This window comes from Rhinopithecus bieti, unplaced genomic scaffold (assembly GCF_001698545.2).
Source record: "Rhinopithecus bieti isolate Rb0 unplaced genomic scaffold, ASM169854v2 scaffold_11380, whole genome shotgun sequence".
In the NCBI taxonomy this organism is placed as follows: Eukaryota; Metazoa; Chordata; class Mammalia; order Primates; family Cercopithecidae; genus Rhinopithecus; species Rhinopithecus bieti.
The window spans coordinates 2,824,390-2,844,742 of record NW_016807225.1 but is presented as its reverse complement, the minus strand read 5'-3'; the positions used below and the strand labels follow the sequence as shown (position 1 = coordinate 2,844,742).

General features: G+C 46.2%; 1 protein-coding gene across 2 annotated transcripts in view; it reads right to left on the bottom strand.

The window, feature by feature from the left end:
• The window catches only part of ESRRB (estrogen related receptor beta), a 188,119-nt gene extending 178,932 nt beyond the window's left edge, over positions 1–9,187 (bottom strand). For both annotated transcript variants that reach the window (XM_017880579.1, XM_017880577.1), the window contains exon 1: positions 9,032–9,187. Coding sequence is in view for 1 of the 2 variants with exons in the window: in XM_017880577.1 (XP_017736066.1) it covers positions 9,032–9,033 (2 nt within the window). In the remaining variant the exon portion in view is untranslated. The remainder of the gene's footprint in view (positions 1–9,031) is intronic.
• Between the last annotated feature and the right edge of the window lie 11,166 nt (positions 9,188–20,353).

Here is a 20,353-nt window from a genome sequence, read left to right as displayed (position 1 = left end):
ATATATCCCTCTTCTCCTGAAGTTGGTGTTTCATTCCCATGCATGTCTTATGGCTGACCCCTAGGCTATATATGGCATAACTTTGCATGTTTAAAAATCTTATATAAATGGTGTCATCCTGTCTCTAGGAATTTTCTTAACTCCCTTCCTTTAGCCATGCTGCTGACTGCCCTGGTCCACCAAGACTATACATTAGGTTAACACTGGCTCTGTTCTGAAGCTTCCATCATAAAGGGCAGAGATCTGAGTGAAGATTCTGCCCAAGAAAGACACCACCAACAACCATGTTTCTACTACTCAAGAGTAAAGCCTGAACTTGCAGGGACTCATATCCATCTTGTGGTCTTTTCCCCTGGGCTAAAGGTGGTGCTTGATCCCCACTGGTTTCCAAAGGAGCAACAGCATATGGGATTCTAAAGGCAGATTTAATTCAAGACTCATTACATAAGGGTGTTCTCAATTGAGTGCCCTACAGTAAATAGTAATTACATGTTCCTTCAAGATTCCTCTCAGCCCGAGATGGAGAAAGAAGAGTCATGGATGACTGACCACAATACTCCTAATGTGCACACGTGTGCACAAACACCCAGGCTAGTCACAAGTCTGGATTTGGAATTTTCCCCAAGAACGTGATGTTAGTTCTCCAAGTCCCTTGAAATATACAAATGGCATCCCTTAGGGGCATGAGAAATTGCCCGTGCTTATTCCTATTCTTCTTTCCTTGCAAAGTACTCCCCAAAGATGCACCATCAAATATGTGGCAAACAAGCAACCCCACTTTAGCCATGCTACACAGGGAAGAGGAATTGGCCCTATGCAGAAACAACACTCCAGTGGTTCTGAATGCTTAGGACACCCAAGACAAGCCATGTTAAATGGCATCCCACCATCACATCTGGACTGCAGCAGTCCATGAATGTGTTAGGCTATGGAGAGCAGATTTCCATGAGAGGACAAAGGCTTGGCCAGGCCGTCCCAAACCCCAGACAGGCCATGAGAGGATGCTCACTTGGTCATTGGATGTGGGAGTGGAGCCCCCCTCAGCAGGGAATTGTAAAGGATGAGGGCGTGTTTTAAAACACCTGTAGATGTTTGTGCAAACATGTGTACATTAGGGGAATTATGATCAGTGATCCGTGACTCAATATAGCACCTTCTGCTATGCTGGCAAGCTGTCCGGGGGACTTTGGGAGGAATGTCGGAGCTTTGAAAGTTTCCTCTTTCTTGGCCTTTCTGGCACCAGGCCCTGCAAAATAATGATTACAGACAAAATGTCATCATCCTCACCCACAGCAGTGGCTTTGAGGGTTTGTTATCCAGCAGGTACTATTCAAGGGACTTACCCAAGCCTCCTTTAATTCTCACAACAACTCGATGAAGGAAGTGTTCTTACAACCCGTATTTTACAGATGAGGAAACTGAGTGTGAAGTGGAGGGGCTGGGACAGTTGTCCAAGGTCACAGCTATTACAATGTGGATAAGGCCCCAGTAGCTTGGTGCTGAAGCCTGCTTTTCACCAAAACTGTTTCATGGAGGTCACCATTAGGGGGAATAATTTAGTCTAAAACTGGTAAGCATTTCCAGTTTTAAAGGCAAGTGTATCTTCTGATTTTTATTTTGCTTCACACCAGTGCTGGGAGACACTCAGAGGAGGTGTCAGCCCCACTTGGCAGGTGAAGAAATTAAGCTACAGTGAAACTAAGAACTTGCAGAGGTCACCTCGTTTGGCAACTCCCCTCCCAAACCTCAGCCATGCTCCTCACTTCCAACTCTGCTATAGGACTTTCAGCAAACCTGTAGCCCAGGTGCTGGGCCTCTCCAGACACTTACAAGCCTAGGGGCGACTGCTGGGGTGGAGGACTGGGGAAGGAGGAGTATTAAGACCACAGAGATACTAAACTAGGGTCTCTACAAATTAAAGTCAAAATTTAAAATGCAGAATTTGGAAACTTGTTTTTGAACAAGGAACCCTGACCAGTTTTCCACTAACCCCCAGAGGTGCTTATAGACAGGGGAAGGTGAGGACAGAAAACAAACCAAAGAAAATGATGATAAAGCCACAAAGCACAAGAAAAGCCACATCTGAGTCCAAGGCCTTGGAGGAGAGGAACACAGACTGGCTAATCTATCTTATTGCTGATATTAGGAGAACAATGTCCTGGGTTCATCATCTAAAAACGTAAACTTTCAGAGCTGGAGAGCCTGAGAGATCTCTCCCAATGGCTCATTTTATAATCAAGGAAACTGTGGTCCTGAAAGCCGGAATTATCAGCAATCCTGGGGTTGGAACTGGGCTGGACCACCTGGTACCCGCCTCCTTCCACAGCACACCGGGCCATCCCTCCGACCACCAGAGCCTGCAGGTGGAAGCAGTCTCCAACATTGGGCCTCTTTCCAGTTGACTTTATTTTTTAACTTTTTGTTTCAAAATAATTACAGATTCACACGGATTGGCAAAGAAAATCTATGAGGAGGCCCTAGGCACCCTTCATTGTGCCTTCCCCAGCTGACCTGTGAGCATGCAAAGTCCACAATTTTAATATAACCCCAGGTGCACATGTGATGACAGGTTCCTTCCTAAGACCAACTTAGGAGCAAACCATCTATTTCTTTCCCATATCTTATCCTACCCCGATTGCCATAAACCCTAAAACACACACACCACACACACACACACACACACGTAGCCTAATCAGCAAAATTTCACTCCTGAATATTGCTAGAAAGATCACTAAGCCAAGTTAATCAATTGTCTCAGCCAGCCACTTGTCCCCAAGAGATGCCTAGACTTTTCATTGCTGTCATTTAACCCTCAGCAGCCTGAGTTTTTATCCCGTCTTCCAAACGAGGGCAGAAAAACTGTTCTGGGAAGAATCCAGTATCTAAAATGATGTTCATAACTTGACACCTTTCAAAAGCCTTGTCTGTGCTAATGGAAGCAGACACTTTGGAAAACTTCAGAAGGAAGGTCTTCCTCTCATGTGTACCACCCGGGACCAGAGTGGTTAAAGCAAGAGGAGGAGCACAGGCGGCCCTACAGAGTTTGAACAGCCAGAGGAAGTAGGTATGGTTCAGAAAGGGGAGAGGAGAGAGCATGACAAATGAGGGAAATATTCACAAGAGAGACACCAGTTTAGCAATTAAATTTGACATCGACTTAGACAAAGCTTCTTCACTGAACAGAATAAAATTCCTGGGAAGATTTGTGCGCATATGAATAAAAGACTCATCTCATTTTTTTTTTTTTTTCCTGGACAGAGGAACATGAAAGCAGGAGAGAAGGACAGAGAGGAGAGAAAGACAGGGGCAAGGACCGTGATCAACGGGTCACGAGCTGACCTAGTAGTGAAAGCAGGTGGACATTCATAGCGTCAAATCACTCCTCCTGTGATGAAGGGACTAGAAGTGGCCCCATGAGGAAAGAGCTTCTGCAATTCACTCTGCATGTGTTTACTGAACACATACTATGTGCCAGGCACTGCACTAGGCACTGGGGAATTTCAAAGGTGAATAGTAAGGAGGCAAAAAGGGAGATAGTGACTACTACTAATTGTACTACTACTACTCCTACCAACTGCTAGGAGAGGGAGCAAAGAGGAGAGAGTGAGGATATGGGACACTTTGTAAGTCTGGATGGTGCTGGGATTCATATTCCAGTCCCCTGCTTCAATCAGGAAACAATGGCTTAACAGTGGGCAAAGAAAAGCAAGAGAGAGCATTGCCTGGCAGCGTCGTGAGTCCCTGCATAGGGACAAGGAGTGTTGAGGGTCTCAGGACTGTGGACATCCCACGAGAGGACACCTCTTGCAGGAACTCCAGTGATGGAGTTTGGATTCATTTGTCAAGTGGTTGTGTCAAGAAGGAGGAGGCCACAGTAGTCACCAGCTGCCCTATACAAGCAGCCCTGTTGGCTTCACTGCCAGGACTGGTCTGGCCTGCTCTGTAGGCAGAGCCTAAACTGCCCTCTGAGAATGTGGGGTGGAGGGGGTGCAAGAGTGACTCGGAGACCCGAGAACAAAAGTGCTCACTGGAATGTGAGCCAGGGCCAAGAAATTTGAGAAAATTCTCTTTCTACAGAGGGAAAAGAGTCACAGCTTCCTCTGACTGAGGAGTGCTGCCCAAAACCCAGGTCACATCCTCTGCTGTCCCGTAGTGGTTTAAACAGTGCTTTACGGTCCTGGATTCTTCTCAGGTTAGAGGGCTTCCTATGGAAGAGCCCATTGGAGGATGAAGCTGCATGTCTTGCTGACACAGAGCTCTGTATGGCCAACATTCAAGAAAAATATCCCCTTAGTGGAAGGCATGGGAGCCTGTCTTTAATAGTGTGACATAACGTGCGCAGAAGCGAGTGCTCTGTGCTGAAAAAATAAAAGTGTCAACACCTATTGGGCCCGGGGCTAAGCACTTCACGTGCATTTCATCTTCCCAACAACCCTATGAGGTTGGTTCTATTGTTATCCCCATTTTGTAGATGGGAAAAGTGAGACTCTGCGGGGTTTGGTAGCTCAAGTCTCACAGCTGAGAAAGGGGAGTGCCAGGATTTGAACTCTGGCTGTCTGGCTTGGAAGGCACACACTTAACTACAGCTCTCTACTGTGCATAGAGCAGGGGTTAGGGCAAGAGGGCAGGAATTATCAACGATGAGGTGGGCTAACAAAGAGAAATGAAGCGTAGACTCTGCTCTGTGGAGCTCCTGGCCTAATGAAGGAGACAGAGAAACTAGCAACCACAGCACAGTGGGTGAATGCAGTCACGGAGTGAGACCAGGCGGGGACCTTGAAAGCCCCAGGAAAAGGGAGAAGGTGTCCGAGAAGAGGCGAGGTAGACGTGTTATAGATGCCACCTTGACTTGAAAGGAGAAATGCAAGACTCACAGGGCACCGAGCTTGAAGCACTAAAGAAAGAACAGTGCCCAGGAACAGGTGAAATAAAAAGCCAAGGGATGCTATAGAAAGAAAGTCGGCATCCTGGTGCCTCTGCTGACCTCAAGAAGCAGGGAAAAAAGGCCCAAGTGAAAGAAATAGAAACTGCTCACTTGGTTGGTGGCAGAAAAAAGGATGCGTGTTCACAGAGCATGCACAATCCCCCTGTATCAGGGATTCCTGCCCTCCCTTTCCAAGCTGAAGAAGGAAATCTCTCTCCAGGGGAGCCAGGGCCTGTTTCAGCAGCCATCTGGCTCTGACTTTCCTTGGAGGAGAGAGAGAGGCCAGAATGTTTGCCTGAACTTAGACTTCCGACCTCAGCTTGGCCTTGACATTGCTCGACCTTGGCCAAGTTGCTTCTCTGGCTGGAGACCAGAGAGTTCTTCACCTGCCTTTACCTGGGAACAGTAAGTCAGGCAGACTTTGAGGTCCTCCTTGAAGAAAGCCAGCAGGAGAACCAAGGCATCCAGACCAAAACAGATCAAAGTGGGAGAAGGGTCCTGTGGAGATGCTAATTGACTGGCTAAAGGGGAAGACTGAGCCCTCCAGTGGCATGACCAAAGTGGGAGAGAATCCATTTCTCTGGCCCCACCAGACGGCACAGGAACTCTCTAGCTGCTGGCAAATTAAGCCATACTCCTGTCTCTACGTTCTCACCTCCGAACTGGAGCAGAAGAAGTGATTTGGGGAGTTGAAGGCACACAGCCCCTCCAGGCCCTTAGTGAACTGAGGGGCGCATCAGCTGTAGGGGCTTGGAGGGGACACTTTTCTGAGCACATCAGCTGACTCCAGCTTCAGAGCTTGCACCACAGTTGCCATTTTCGCTTTGTGAAATGATTCCCCTCTCTCCAGCTCCACAGTGCCTTCCACTTTGCAAGCACGCAAGTTGTACAGAAGCCTAAAAATGCTGATGGCTTAACTGGTTTAATTTTTTTTTTTTTCCCCAGCAGCCCTGAGGGGTTTTAACTCTTTCCTCCTGCAGAAACCCTGCTTTTGGAGTTGAATGTTTAAACCCTCACTGGGAGACTCATAAATATTCGGAGTCACTCTCTCCCTCTCTGTTTGATTAGGAAATGAGCCTTTAACTCAATGTAATCCCCAAGCCATTAACAAAAAAGCCCTCCACAGCTCCACTATTAGAATTTCACTCTTAACCCGCTGAGGATTGAATTAGATTAACATAACTACCCACAATCTGAGTTTATTTTCTGTGCCAGATAGAAATGTGTTTTCAAGAAAGGCGAAAAGGGGGAGGGAAAGCAGGAGGGAGAGAAAGAGCGGGAGGATAATGAAATGTAAAAATAGAGATAAGAAAAAGATGGACAGATATACTGTAGAAGTGAAGTGATAGGTCTTTGGTTTTAAAATCCTGCCAGCTGCCATTTTAATTGATGGGGTATTTGGAGAGGCCTCAACTATGTAAAATCGTTTGAATTAGGGGAGCACTTTCCAGGTATTCGCGATTCCCTCTTCCTGCACCTGAGCCTGCTGCATTCCAAAGCACCTGCTCATTGCCCCCACTGTCCCCAATTTGGGAGGAGGTCAGGACTGGATTCCTATGTGTTCAAGGGCGGTGGGGGAGACCCATAAAACAATGGTACATGCACACAGGAAACTGCTTGTTTACATTCAGAGAAATAAACAATGACAAGGATGGAATGGGTTAGATTTTGCAGACATGAAGTCACAGACAGCTCCTTGACCAACTGCGTTTAAGAAATCAGTTTGAAAAAAAATGAGTTTGATGGGAGCTCAAACCACATACAATTAATCGTTATTGAAGCAGAAACTAAATAATCAGAGGCTGTCTCATGCAAATACACTGAAGTTTCCGTGAACCGCATCACTGTAACTAAGCCCAATGGGCCAAATCACATCCTGACTTGAGGATGAAAGCCAGGCCCTCTATCACACTGTCAGGCAAACCCCTGTCTCACCTGAAAGGATCTACATGTAGGCCAGGAAAGAGGCAGTTTTTAGCTAAATGTCTCAACAAAATATTCTTCTCTCTGACCATTAAGGCTCTGAGAACACAGAACTTGTTCAGGAATGCGGGACTCTCTCCCACTGCATTTAATCCTGACACACTGGGCCTGCACAGTGGGCCAGGCAGGCTCCAGTGTGCAGGTTGGGGAGGGGAGGGAGAATTTGCTCTTGTACTAAAAGGCTTTTGTAAAAGCCACACTTTCTCTCAAAAGCCATCGAGATCTGAAAGTCCTAGAAGTGTGGCTTTGCCAACAGCAAACGTCTCTGATCTGAATGCAATGTCTCAATCACTTCATTCACTTGAGCTTTAATTAACAATAACCCACCAAATCCCACTTAAGCATTATGGTGAAAAAACCTTAGCAGGATATATTTACCAAAATAGAGGCCCTTGTAACAGGAAGAATAATAATGCTATGTGTATAATACACTTTAACACCTAGTTGGTGTTTGTCACCCTCTGGAGTTCTTAGACTTCACCGTCTATACTAGGTCTTAAACAGTGACATTTACCCCCTTGTACACCAAACTCCTTGTTCTGACTTTCTCCACTACTGAAAGCGGTCTTACTGGCTGAACATGGGACGTTTACCTTCTAATTTCTCATTGCTTCCTGATCCACTCTCCCATCCAAAATAATGGATGAACGGATTAAAGATATTAATAACCCTAAACAAAATGCAGCTGAAAACATGGAACCAGAAAAAAGAAAGTTAAGGTTTCAGAAAAGTCACAATCAAAATGATATCAAATTGCTTCTCTAAACATATGTGTGTACATCCACATTTATTTAACTTTCATCGAGTTAGATTTGCTGGTAACACTATTTTGTTTGTAATCAATCAAAAACAATACGGGCATATCTGCTTTGTTTAATGCTTTTAAATTGTTGGAAAGATTGTTTCTTTGTCGGATATTGTTCTCCCAAAGAAATCAAGGAGACCTCAGCCATATAGCATACGGTATCCATCGTATAAATAGAAACGCATGGTAAAAAAAAGAGGTACATTTAAAAAGTTGTACTTAAGCATACATTAGACATCATTACTTTTTTTGTTTTTCCAAAATGTAGGGCTACCTTTCCTTTGTAAATTCTATAAAGCAAATCTTCCCAAGTACAGGATTTCGGGTGAATACTATTCAATATTCAGAAACTAAAGTCCCAAACATTGCACGGGAAGCTCGTGGCAGGTAAACCCTGTGGACACCGGACTATGGCTGGGGAGGCCCCATCTAGAGCCGCCCGAGGTGCACTCAGAGCCTGCACACTATTCGAATTGTCTGAAACAAGCACAGCTTTGACAAGCCTCGCGATATTAAGTTTCTTCCTTTGCGAAGGATGCAGAGCAAAGCAGTCAACAGCCCTCCTTCCACACCTGGCTTTGGCCTGGGACTCTTTCTCCCAGCCCCCAGCAAAGTTCCCTTTCAAGATTAAGAAAATATACCAAATGAGGGAGCCAATGACAGCCGGTAAGGCAGGACAAACCCTCAGCTCCCATCTTAACTTCTCAAAGCAAACTTGCTCCACGGAGGGGAGGGCGAATGTCATTTTCTTTAAGGTGCTATAGAAAACTGGTCATTGGGACTGTGGGGGCTCTCCCCGAACCTGCAAGTTCCCACATTGAAACCAAATCTTCCAGGAGCCCCCATCATTACCTGTCCTGTGGGCACTGGGTCTTCTTGGGTAACCTTCCCCAACTTGCCCTACACCGGAGCTGCCAGCAAATAAAAGTTTTCACGCTGGGCGACATCTCTACCCTGCTGAGCCGCATGTAAACTTCCCTTGCCCTTCTGATGTACTTACTTTTTTTTCTCAGTGAAAACAAACAAAAATCAAAGGGAAGTCACTGCTTCCAAATGAGTTTGTGTCACCGTCCCACCTAGCCATTCGGAGACCCTCTGACCTTCCCGTGACAGTCTAAGAAAGGCAACGTTTTCCTCTCGGCCACACAGGGATGCTTTAGAGTGCGGAAAACCAGGATGAAAGAACAGGCATGGGGAGATATTTTTATCCATTGAGAGAGAGAGAGAGAGAGAGAGAGAGAGAGAGAGAGAGAGAGAAAGGGGACAGAAAAGGACCCGCAGAGTCTGGGGAGGAGAAAGGGAGAAGTTGGCTTACTCACATGCTTGGGGCTGGCGTGGAGGACGGGGCTGGGGTGGAATGTGCGACCCCCTCAGGTGCTTTTGGTTGCTGATAACTCGTTGCTCCGCTCCTCCGGTACCAGCTGACAGTCCCCTGTCTGTGTCTCTTTGTGACTAAGGACACAGTACTCCCAACCTATAAATAGATCCCGACTCCGTGATTGATATAACAGGCAGCTGACAAAAAAAAAAAAAAAAAAAAAAAAAAATCTCACAACCATAACCAGGTCTTAAACAAAACAGCAAAAGGCTTTAGACTTTCAACTCCACCGAGCCCCACGCAGACTCCACAGCCACTGGTGGATGCAGGAAAGTGTGAAAGAAAAATATACTATGAAGGGGAGGAGGAACTGGGGGAGGGCAAGGGAAAAGGGGGGATGTGGAAGACAATGACTTCTCTAGTGGTGTGTGGCAGTCACTTGGGGTCACAGGAGAGCTGGTGACTGATGGTCGGCAGAAAGCAAGGGGAGGAGCCAGGACAGGAGGTCCTGACCTGGAGAAGGAGAGCCACCCCCTCTCGGGATCCTGAGCCCGTGGCCCTGTCAGGGCCCGAGTCAAAGTCCTGACTTGGGAGCATTCGTCAGCTCAAGTGCTTTCCACGAAAGTTTCCATTCCTCCTGCCAAATTAGGAGGCAGGGAGGGAACTCAGTTTTCCCAGCTCAGGGGCCAGGCAGGCTTCTTGGGGGCCATGCAGAAGGCTCCTGGAGGGTGAGAGAGAAAGTGCAGGTGCCTGGTGAGGCCAGGTCTTTGAAGAGGCCAAGAGATGGTGTTTCCAACAGAAGAACAGCCTGAGGTTGAAAGGCCTTGGGGGTGTTAGTGTCTCTGCTTTTTCCAGAAAGATTTCTTAGGACATCAAGTCGTCTGAAAAGGTTTCCTTTTTGGAGAACAAGCCTCGCTCTTTGGGGTACTGGATGGTCTCTAAGAAGTACTGCCTGTCCCAGTTTCTACAAAGTTGGGGCAGCCTCTCTGGGATAGGCCAGTCCAGCTCTGAAAGCTGAGCCAAGAGGCTGTTTCTGGAAGATAGAAGAATCTTGGTGAAACGGCACAAGTACGGGCTGTTCAACAATTAACCAGGTGAGCATGCATTACCCCAGGGGGCTTCCCATCTGCCAACTGGAGACCCATTTGCTTTGACTACGCAGGGTCATCTGTCTTGATTTTCTGGATTTCTTGTGCATGCTAAATGAGGTAGAATTTCAGGTGAGTTTCCCCTTCAAGAGGGGTCATAGGACGAGCCCCTTGCTGGTGTGGATAAGGGACAGGTACTTCATAATCCCTAAAACTTCCTGATCCCCAATTTTTAAAAGAAATGAAGTTGAACCTCTTCTTCATGTTAGATCTAATCCTTTACTCTCCAGGTTATCAGAAACTACGAGGATGGGGTGGTATCTAAGCTGTTGAAGTCAAAAACCTGTTTAATGTGTAGAGCCTCCAATCTTTCCCCCAGTAGCCTGCCACTGGAATATGAGCTCCAAGAAGGTAAAGATTATGTGTTTGTCTCATTCATCATCACATCCCCATGATACCTGATCCATAGTAAGACTCTACTGAGTATGGATTGATTGACTGACTAATTGAATGAATGAGTGATACTTAAGATACTATCATTTGAGCCACTCCTTTGGACTAAATAAGATACTGTCTAGAAATGTCTGTATCGTAAGAGTGTCCTTAGGAAGGCCCAGAACTGGGAGTGAGACTTCAGGCAGAAATAGTCAAACTGCTGTATTTTCACTCGCAGTTTTATCTGAGAACCACTGCCCTTCTGAGTACCAGGCCAGTGATGCCAGTGGTCAGCCACCAAGCACTCCTCTCTAATCAGGCCTGGCCACACACAGGGTTCTCTGCAAGTTTAGTTGCTGGAAAAGCAGATAACCCTGCAGAGACAGGGCTCTAGAGAGGCTCCTATTCTGATGACTGGGGCTATAGCCACTTAGACACACATTCACCACCAGGTTCCTTCCCAGGGAAAACACTTTCTCTTCTGATGCAAACTGAGGACTTCCCTCCATGATTTGCTTTCTCCTCCAACTCTCATCAAGCCCTTGCTGATCTCTGGCAGACATCCTGCAGCCCCTCCTAGGGCTTCCACAGCCCCCTAGCACAGCACCCTGTCTGTAGGAAGGGCTGTGTTTGGGTTGAACCCAGCCACCCCTCTCCTTAGGAAGCCCCTGTGGCACCTTTGTTTTGGCTTTTGATCTCTAGGTCGACCTCTGAATCATCTCACAGTCTGATTCTCAACTCTGCCAACTGAACCGAGCCTTGGTGTCTGCCCCCTTGAAGCTGGCCTGGGGGCAGCAGGGGTCTGCTGGGACCAGCTGATAACCAGTGGCATTTCTCTCTGCTCACAGGGGCTCTCTTGAAGGGCGGGTCATCATCATCTTAGGAGATCCCAGGCTTTTGCATGCAGGAGGTTCATCATGGCCTCACTTTCTCATCATGAAACCTCTCCAGCTTCAAGGGCCAGGCCGCCTAGTCTACTGGGAGCAGATGCACATCCCGACACACACCTCTGAGACTGGGCTGTTAAGTACAGACTCTGGACCGGAACTCCCTGGGTTGGAATCATGCCTCTTCCACTTATTATTGGGAAACTCTAGAAAAATCCCTTCGCTTTTTTGTGCTTCGGTTTCCTCATCTGCAACGTGAGAATTCTAAGTGTCTGTCTCCTAGGATTGTCATGAGGACAAAATGACTCAACACAAAAGGATGCTTAGAACAATGCCTGGCCCATCCAGTGTCCTCTATATATGCTCCAGTTATATCAGCCCCCACATGTGCCCCATGCTCATTCTGGAGGTGGCCCCTGCCCACCTGAGCCATATCACTCGATCTTGCTTTGGTTCTTCCCTAAAAATGGCAAATGGCACTGGCAGGGCAAGTACCTGATGGCAAGACGTGCTCTGGCTGCAGAGCCTGGCCAGAAGTCAGAGGTCAGGAAGAGAAGACTGCGTGGGGACTTTTGGAGTTTCAATGTGTTTTATGAGTGTGTTTTAGTGTGTTTTGGAGTTTTACACCCAAAAGCAGGTATAGAGAAGAACAGGGAGACCCGGAGGATTCCAAATCTGTCCCGGTTTCCGCACCTATCACACAGAGCCAGGTTCATAATACACTCACTCCTCCCTACACTGCTCCATTCCTTTCCCCCAGAGATTCCCTGGTGTCCCGGCACAGTTGAGTACTCCACCTTGAGGCCACCACACAGCAGTTGGCCAGAACATGGCACTTTAAAAAATGATCCAAATATCACTGCAACCTCGATTATTCCAGAGATGCTCTGCCCCCCTGGAGTATTCTGGTGTCCCAGAACAGTTACATGTTCCACCTTGAGGCTACCACTCAGAAGTTGACCAGAACATGACATTTTTGAAAAAAATCCAAATATCCCAGCAACCCCAATTATTCCATGAGATTATGAGCTCTGCCTCCTCCTTCAAAGGTGATTCCAACTCTTCTAGAATTTCTTGAGTTTTCCCTCCTAATCCCTCCTTTTCACTTTTTTTTAGTGTACAATATATACTTTTTCTTTTTTTTCTTTTAGAGATGGGATTTCAGTATGTTGCCCAGGCTAGTCTCAAGCTCCTGGGCTCCAGCGATCTTCCTGCCTCAACCTCCCAAATAGCTGGGACTACAGGCACATGCCACCAGGCCAGCTGTCTTTTTCTTAATACTGTAAATTCATATGGCATAAAATTCACCATTAATTTTTTTATTGCACTGATAGAAAGACTTTGAATTGTTCTGGAAATGTTATGGAATTAGATAGCCAGAATGCTTGTGTAACATAGTAAATATACTAAAGTCCACTGGAAAAAAAATTAATTGACACATAATAACTGTACATACATACAACGTGTAATAATCAAATCAGAGTATTAAGCATTTCTATCATCTCAAGCATTCATTGTTTCTTTGTGGTGAGAACATTCAAGATCCTTTCTTCTAGCTCTTTTGAAATATACCATCCAATATTGTTAGCTCTAACCATCTTTCTGTGCAATAGCACACCAGAACTTATTTCTCTTATTTAACTGAGACACTGTAGCACTAACCAGTCTCTCCCCATCCACCCTTCTCACTCCCTTCCCCAGCCTCTGGTAACCACTATTTTACTCTCTACTTCTAAGAGGTCAACTTTTTCAGATTCTGCATATGAGCAAATCCACCATTTTAAAGTATGCAGTTGAGTGACGTTAAACACACTCACAATGCTGCACACTGTGCAAACTATCACCACTGTTTAGTTCCAGAACATTTCATCACTCCCAAAGAGATCCTCGTACACATTAAGCAGGCACCTTCCATTCCCCCATTAGTCAGCTAGGGCTGCCATAGCAAAAGACCTGAGACTTGGTGGCTTAAACAAAAGGCATTTATTTCTCTTTAACATATGCATTTTGGGGACCCTAGCTTCCAGCAACCACATATCTGCTTTCTGCCTCTATGGATTTGCCTATTCTGTGTATTTCATATAAACAGCATCACACAATAAGTGGTCCTTCCCTAAACTCTTAACCCCATGTGTCTATTCTGTAGAAACAAGGAGGCTGACCTTTCTTGCAGTACTTTTTGTTTCGCGGGGTCTGCTAGGCCCTTGGCCTACATCCAGCCCAGTTCTTAACCCCTAGGTCTGAGGGTGAGCCTCCCAGCCTAAGAAGTCAATGACCATTTGTGAATACCTGTTATGTACTAGCTGTTTCGCCCAGGTTTTCTTATCAAATCCTTGGCACACTCCCACAGGAAGAATTATTACTCCTTGTATTAGTCTGCAAGGGCTGCAGAATAAAGTCGCCAAAACTGGGGGACCTAAAACAACAGAAATGTATTGGCTCCTAGTTCTGGAGGCTGGAAGTCTGGGATTAGGGTGTCAGCAGGATTGGTTCCTTCTGAGAACTCGGAGGGAGAATCTGCTCCAGGCCTTGCTCTTAGCTTCTGGTGGTTGACTGGCAGTCTTTGGGGTTCCTTGGCTTGTAGATGCACCATCACCCCAGTCTCTGTCTTCAGCTGCACAGTACGTTAACCCTGTGTGCATTTCTGCCTCTGTGTCCAAATTTCCCCTTTTTATAAGGACACCAGTTATTGGAGGAGAGCCCACCCTAGTGAATTCATCTTAACTTGATCATCTGCAAAGACCTTATTTCTAAAGAAGGTCACCTTCATAGGAACTGGGAGCCAGTACTTCAACATCATTGTGGGAAATGCAGCTCAACCCAGAAGATTCCCTTTTACAGAATAAGCAACTGAAAGTTCAGGAGGTCTTGTCCCTGGAATGAGACAGAGCTGTGTGTCACCACAAAGAAAAGACACAGGCAGAGGGAGGTGGGCCCTTGACCGCTCCTCTCCGGCCTCGGGGATGCGTGCACCTCCACTGGCTCAGTGCCACAGGGCTCCATTTGGCTTGCTCCAGCGTCCTTAGTCCCAGCACATCAAGGTGACTTTACATTGTTTACAAGGGCCACTGAAAGTGCAGTCATCCCCCCCCCACACTGTCTTATCAATTCATTTACCTTTCCGAATTCCCTAACATAGACTGCCAGCCAGGAGGGGTGGGCAAGGACCTGCAGTCCAGGAAGGGCCTGCCTCCACTTTATCTGGAAAGAAAAATCTATCTGCTTGGGGATAGACCTAAATACAACACACCGGTGCGACTAGGCCATTAATCATTTCTCGCCGGGACACAGGAGACCAGGAAGCAGCATTGTGGGCATGCTGGCTTTAAACTCAAGGGTGAGGAAGCTCTGGGGACACTGCCAGGCACACCATTTCCAGAGGACATTCTACAGGTGCATCAGGTAGAGGTCACACAGTTTGATGCTGGTGACATCCTGCATGGGAAGAGGAGGCAAGAAGGGCAGATTGATGCCCCCAAAGGATTCCCTGAAAGCAGGTGCTTGCACTGAAATAAATACCCACTCCCTGGTGGAAGCAGAATGCCTTTTGACCAGGAACACATTTGCCGGGGAACTCTCCATGCCCAGCAGTTTGGCACATGCCTACAATCCCCTGGGGGATGCTGTATTCTTCTTAGAGGAGGGGGAGCTGCCAGAACAGGGACTCATGGAATAACAGGAGACCTAAGTCGACAAATCAAAAGCCCCCAGGCCCAGACTCCCTCTCCCCATTTCCACCACTTCCTTACTCCAGGAGACCTGCCCTGCGGCCCAGCCAGCCTGCATGGCATCCCATAAACATGCTGTCCCGGCTAGGTGTGTTCCTGGCTCCACTGTCTCCCTTCTGTCTTCCTTAATTTCTATTCATTCTTCAGGGCCCAGGTCAAGTGTGACATCTCAGCTGTCCACTCCCTTTTCACAGCAGCCCTCACCTCCAGTCTCCTCCCACCACCACCAACTCATCTCATCTGAGTGTCTGTCACATCTCACATCGCCTTGAGTAGTGTGCTGTCTTCTCACCTGTGTTTGTCTCAAGCGACAAAAAGGCAGTAATAATGGAACAACTGCTGTCATTCATTGAGCACTGTTGTGTGCTAAGTTCTGTGGAAAGCACCTGATCTACATCACCTTATTTAAATCTTACAACTACCCTGATGGTCATTACTTTCTCCAGTTCATCAGCTGGGAAACTGGCAAGCCAAGTGGGCAAGTGACTTGCCCACGTTGGACAGTGGGTAGATGGTAGAGTTAGGATCAGCCTCTGCCTGGCATAAAAGCCCATGCTCATAGTGTTTCTGCTATGACCCCCCACCCAAGTTGGGGGTACACAGTGACACTTTCTCATGGTGTTAGTGAACTAAAGCAATAGGATTTCCACCAAGAACACAACTGGAAGGGAATGCACAAAGAGAGATGGGCTTGCACTGGCTGGGTGCACCCTGTGGGGCGTTTCCAGGGCTCAGGGCATATCTACCATGGTTTGAGTCTTTTCCTCTGACTGAGTAAGAGAAAGATCTTAGAACTTAATGACTGCTGGGAGATTTCCCAGTTATTGGATAGACCCCATAGGGAATAGTTAGATCTCCCTAGTCTTTCCTTCAGGATGGGATTTAAAGCAGGAAAAGGAGGTGAAGGGCAGGAGAAGGACAAGGGTGGAAAGTTTAGGAAGTCTCAGAGTTGGATGTGGCCAAAGCTCATGCTGGCCATGGATTCCAGCAGCTCTTCCCAGGCCTTATGTCTTGTTCCTTATAAACTGGGGATAGAGAGCCTGATCCCAAATCTGCTCTGTAAAATGGGAGGGCTGAAGATACCTATACAATTCTGGTCAGCAATAAACACGCTATTATTTTGCAGTTTTTCAGAGCTGTCATTAGTACACTTTGGTCAAAAGCAGCCAGAACCCCACTGTGACCAACTTAAGCAGAAATAGAACTTATTGAAATGATATAAAGTAATTCATATTGAAAAAAGGAAAGACTGTCTGGGCGCGGTGGCTCAAGCCTGTAATCCCAGCACTTTGGGAGGCTGAGGTGGGCACCTGAGGCCAAGAGTTCAAGACCGGCCTGGCCAACATGGTGAAATTCTGCTAAAAATATGAAATTAGCCAGGTGTGGTGGCAGGCACCTGTAATCCCAGCTACCTGGGAGACTGAGGCAGGAGAATCACTTGAACCTGGGAAGCGGTGGTTGCAGTGAGCTGAGAGTGCGCCACTGCACTCCAGCCTGGGTGACAGAGCAAGGCTTCATCTCAGAAACAAACAACAACAACAGTAACAAAAGGAAAGACTGAGGAAACGAAGGTGGCTCTGGGAGTCTGAGAACAGAGTGTGGTGGGGGGCTTCTTTGGGACACAGTCACTGGAATGAATGAGCTCCAAGCAACTGCCAACCCTGCCTCCTTCTGCTTAAAGGCCAAAAGCCACAGGAAAGACACTGACTGACTCAGGCTGGGTCACATGATCACCTTGGGTGGTGAGGATGTCGGAGAGGTTGACAGCTCACCAGGACTATGCACAATGGGAGAAAAGTAATTCCCCAAAAAGAGACTAGGGTCCTGCACCTCTCCAAAAGGAAATGGATGCTGGTAGTCAAACTTTAAAAGTAGAAATTGTGCTGGGCGCGGTGGCTTACTCCTGTAATCCCAGCACTTTGGGAGGCCAAGGCAGGCGGATTGGGAGATTGAGACCATCCTGGCTAACACAGTGAAACCCGTTCTTTACTAAAAATACAAAAATTAGCCAGGGGTGGTGGTGGGCGGCTGTAGTCCCAGCTACTCAGGAGGCTGAGACACGAGAATGGCATGAACCTGGAAGGTAGAGCTTGCAGTGAGCCGAGATCCCACCACCGCCCTCCAGCCTGGGGGACAGAGCGAGACTCCGTCTCTATAAATAAATATATAAATAAATAAATAAATGTAGAAATTGTTCAGGACTCTCAGGAATATGAATTTGCTATATTGAAAAAAACTCTCTGGGGATTTTGAGCCTTTTAAGGGATAGAGAGATTGATGACAGCCCTCTACCATATCTCCGATAAGTTTCTGTTCTTCCTCCTCCCCCAGGATATCAACTCCATCCAGCCCTGCTGCTAGCCCCTCTCCAGGACTCTATCCTATCAGTTCTCCCCTCCCTCTCTCCCGTCATTGATTCTCTCCAATGACTCCTTCCACAAAACTTATTGAAATGCTTTAAAGTCTGCTCTATTCAACATCAAAACAAAACAAAACTGCATTGTGTTGGACCCTGCCTTCCCCTCAGTCTATATCCCTACATTGTGCAATGTCACCCCCTGGACCATGGGTCTTTTAGAGTCTTATTTACGTCTCCCTTCTACATGTGGCTGTGTTCATAACCAGGTAACTGCATTAAATGCAGTGTGCTCAAAACCAGATTTATCACCTTCTTCTAAAAACACAATCTTCTGCCTGTGTTCCCTCTTAACTAACAGTACCACCATCCACCTCATTCCCCAAACTGGAAGCCTCCAAGTCCTTAACTCCTCCTTCTCCCTCCACATCTAATTAGCCACCAAGTTTGATCACCAGGATATGGTCAAATTTGATCTCATTCCTTCCCTCCTAGCAGGTGTGAGGTGATATTGTGGTTCTGATTTGCATTTCCCTGATTATTAGTGTTGTTGAGCCTCTTTTCAAGTATTGTTGGCTATCTGTATATCTTCTTTAGAGAAGTGGCTATTCAAGTCCTTTGCCCATCTTAAAATCAAGTTATTGGCCAAGGTAGGTGGCTCACACCTGTAATTCCAGCACTTTGGGAGGCTGAGGTGGGGGATTGCCTAAGGTCAGGAGTTCAAGACCAGCCTGGCCAACATGGTGAAACCCTGTTCCTAATAATAATACTAAAAATTAGCCAGGCATGGTGGCTCATGCCTGTAATCCCATCTACTCAGAAGGCTGAGGCAGGAGAATTTCTCGAACCTGGGAGGCAGAGTTTGCAGTGAGCCATTGCACTCCAGCCTGCGAGACAAGAATGAAACTTGTCTCAAAATCAATCAATTGATCAATCAATCAAGTTATTTGTTCTTGTTTCAGCTGTTGAATTGTAGGAGCTTCTTGGGTATTCTGGATAGTAATCCCTTATCGGATATGTGGTCTGCAAATAGTTTCTCCCACTTTACAGATTGCCTTTTCACTCTGTTGATGGTTTGCTTTGCTGCATGGATTTTTTAGTTTGACATGATCCTACACGTCCAATTTTGCTTTTGTTGCCTGTGCTTTTGGTGTCAAATCCAAGAAATCATTGCCAATTTTTTCTCCTATGTTTTCTTTTGGAGATTTGTAGTTCCAGATCTTGCATTTAAATCTTTAATCCATTTTAAGTTGATTTTTGTATATAGTGTAAGATAAGCATTCAATTTCATTCTTCTCTATATGCAAATACAGTTTTCTCAGCACCAGTTGCTGAAAGGACTATCTTATCCACATGTATTCTTGGACCCTTGTGAAAGACGAGTTGACCATATATACATGCATTTATTTCTGGGCTGTCTATTCTATACTATACCATGGTCTGTATGTCTGTTTTTATGCCAGTACCATACCATATTGTTTTAATTTCTATAGATTTGTAGTATATTTTGAAATCAGGAAGTGTGATGCCTCCAGTTTTGTTTTTCTTGTTCAAGGTTGCTTTAGTTATTTGGGGTCTTTTGTGGCTCCATATGAATTTTAGATTGTTTCCTCTATTTCTATAAAAAATGCCATTGAGATTTTTGATAGGAATTGCATCGAGTCTGTAGATAGCTATGGATATATGGCTATTTTAGCAATATTAAGTCTTCCAATCCGTGACCACAGGATGGCTTTACATGTATTCTTGTCTTCCTTAATTTGTTTCATCAATGATTTGTACTTTTATTTTGAGACCGAGTCTCTCTCTTTCGCCCAGGCTGGAGTGCAGTGGCATGATCTCAGTTCACTGCAACCTCTGCCTCCCTGGCTCAGTGATTCTCCTGCCTCAGCCTCCTAATCAGCTGGGATTACAGGCTTGTACCACCATACCTGGCTAATTTTGTAGAGATGGGGTTTCACCATGTTGGCCAGGCTGGTCTTGAAGTCCTGGCCTCAAGTGATCTGCCCACCTCTGCCTCCCGAAGTGCTGGGATTACAGGCGTGAACCACTGCATCAGGCCAATGATTTGTACTTTTTATGTACAGGTGTTTCACCTCCTTGGCTAGGTTTATTCCTAAGTATTTTATTCTTTTTGAAGCTATTATAAATGGGATTTCTTTCTTAATTCCCTTTTCAGATAGTTTGTTGTAGGATATAGAATCACAACTAATTAGGCCAGGTGTGGTGGCTCCAGTCTATAATCCGAGCATTTTGAGAGGCTGAGGAAGGCAGATTGCCTGAGTCCCAGAGTTTGAGACCAGCTTGAGCAACGTAACCAAACCCTGTCTCTACCAAAACTACAAAAAATTAGCCAGATGTGGTGGCATACACCTGTGGTCCCAGCTAATTGGGAGGCTGAAGGAGGAGGATTGCTTGAGCCTGGGAGTCAGAGATTGCTGTCAGCCAAGATTGCACCACTGCACTCCAGCCTGGACGACAGAGGAAGACCCTGTCAAAAAACAAAAAAAAAAGAAGAAGGGAGGGAGGAAGGAAGGAAGGGAGGGAGGGAGGGAGGGAGGGAGCGAGGGAGGGAGCGAGGGAGAGAGAAAGAGAGAAAGAGAGAAAGAAAGAAAGAAAGAAAGAAAGAAAGAAAGAAAGAAAGAAAGAAAGAAAGAAAGAAAGAAGAGAGAGAGAGAAAGAAAGAAAGAAAGAAAGAAAGAAAAGAGAGAAGAAAGAAAGAAAGAAGAGAGAGAGAAAGAAAGAAAGAAAGAAAGAGAGAAGAAAGAAAGAAAGAAAGAAAGAAAGAAAGAAAGAAAGAAAGAGAAGAAAGAAAGAGAGAAGAAAGAA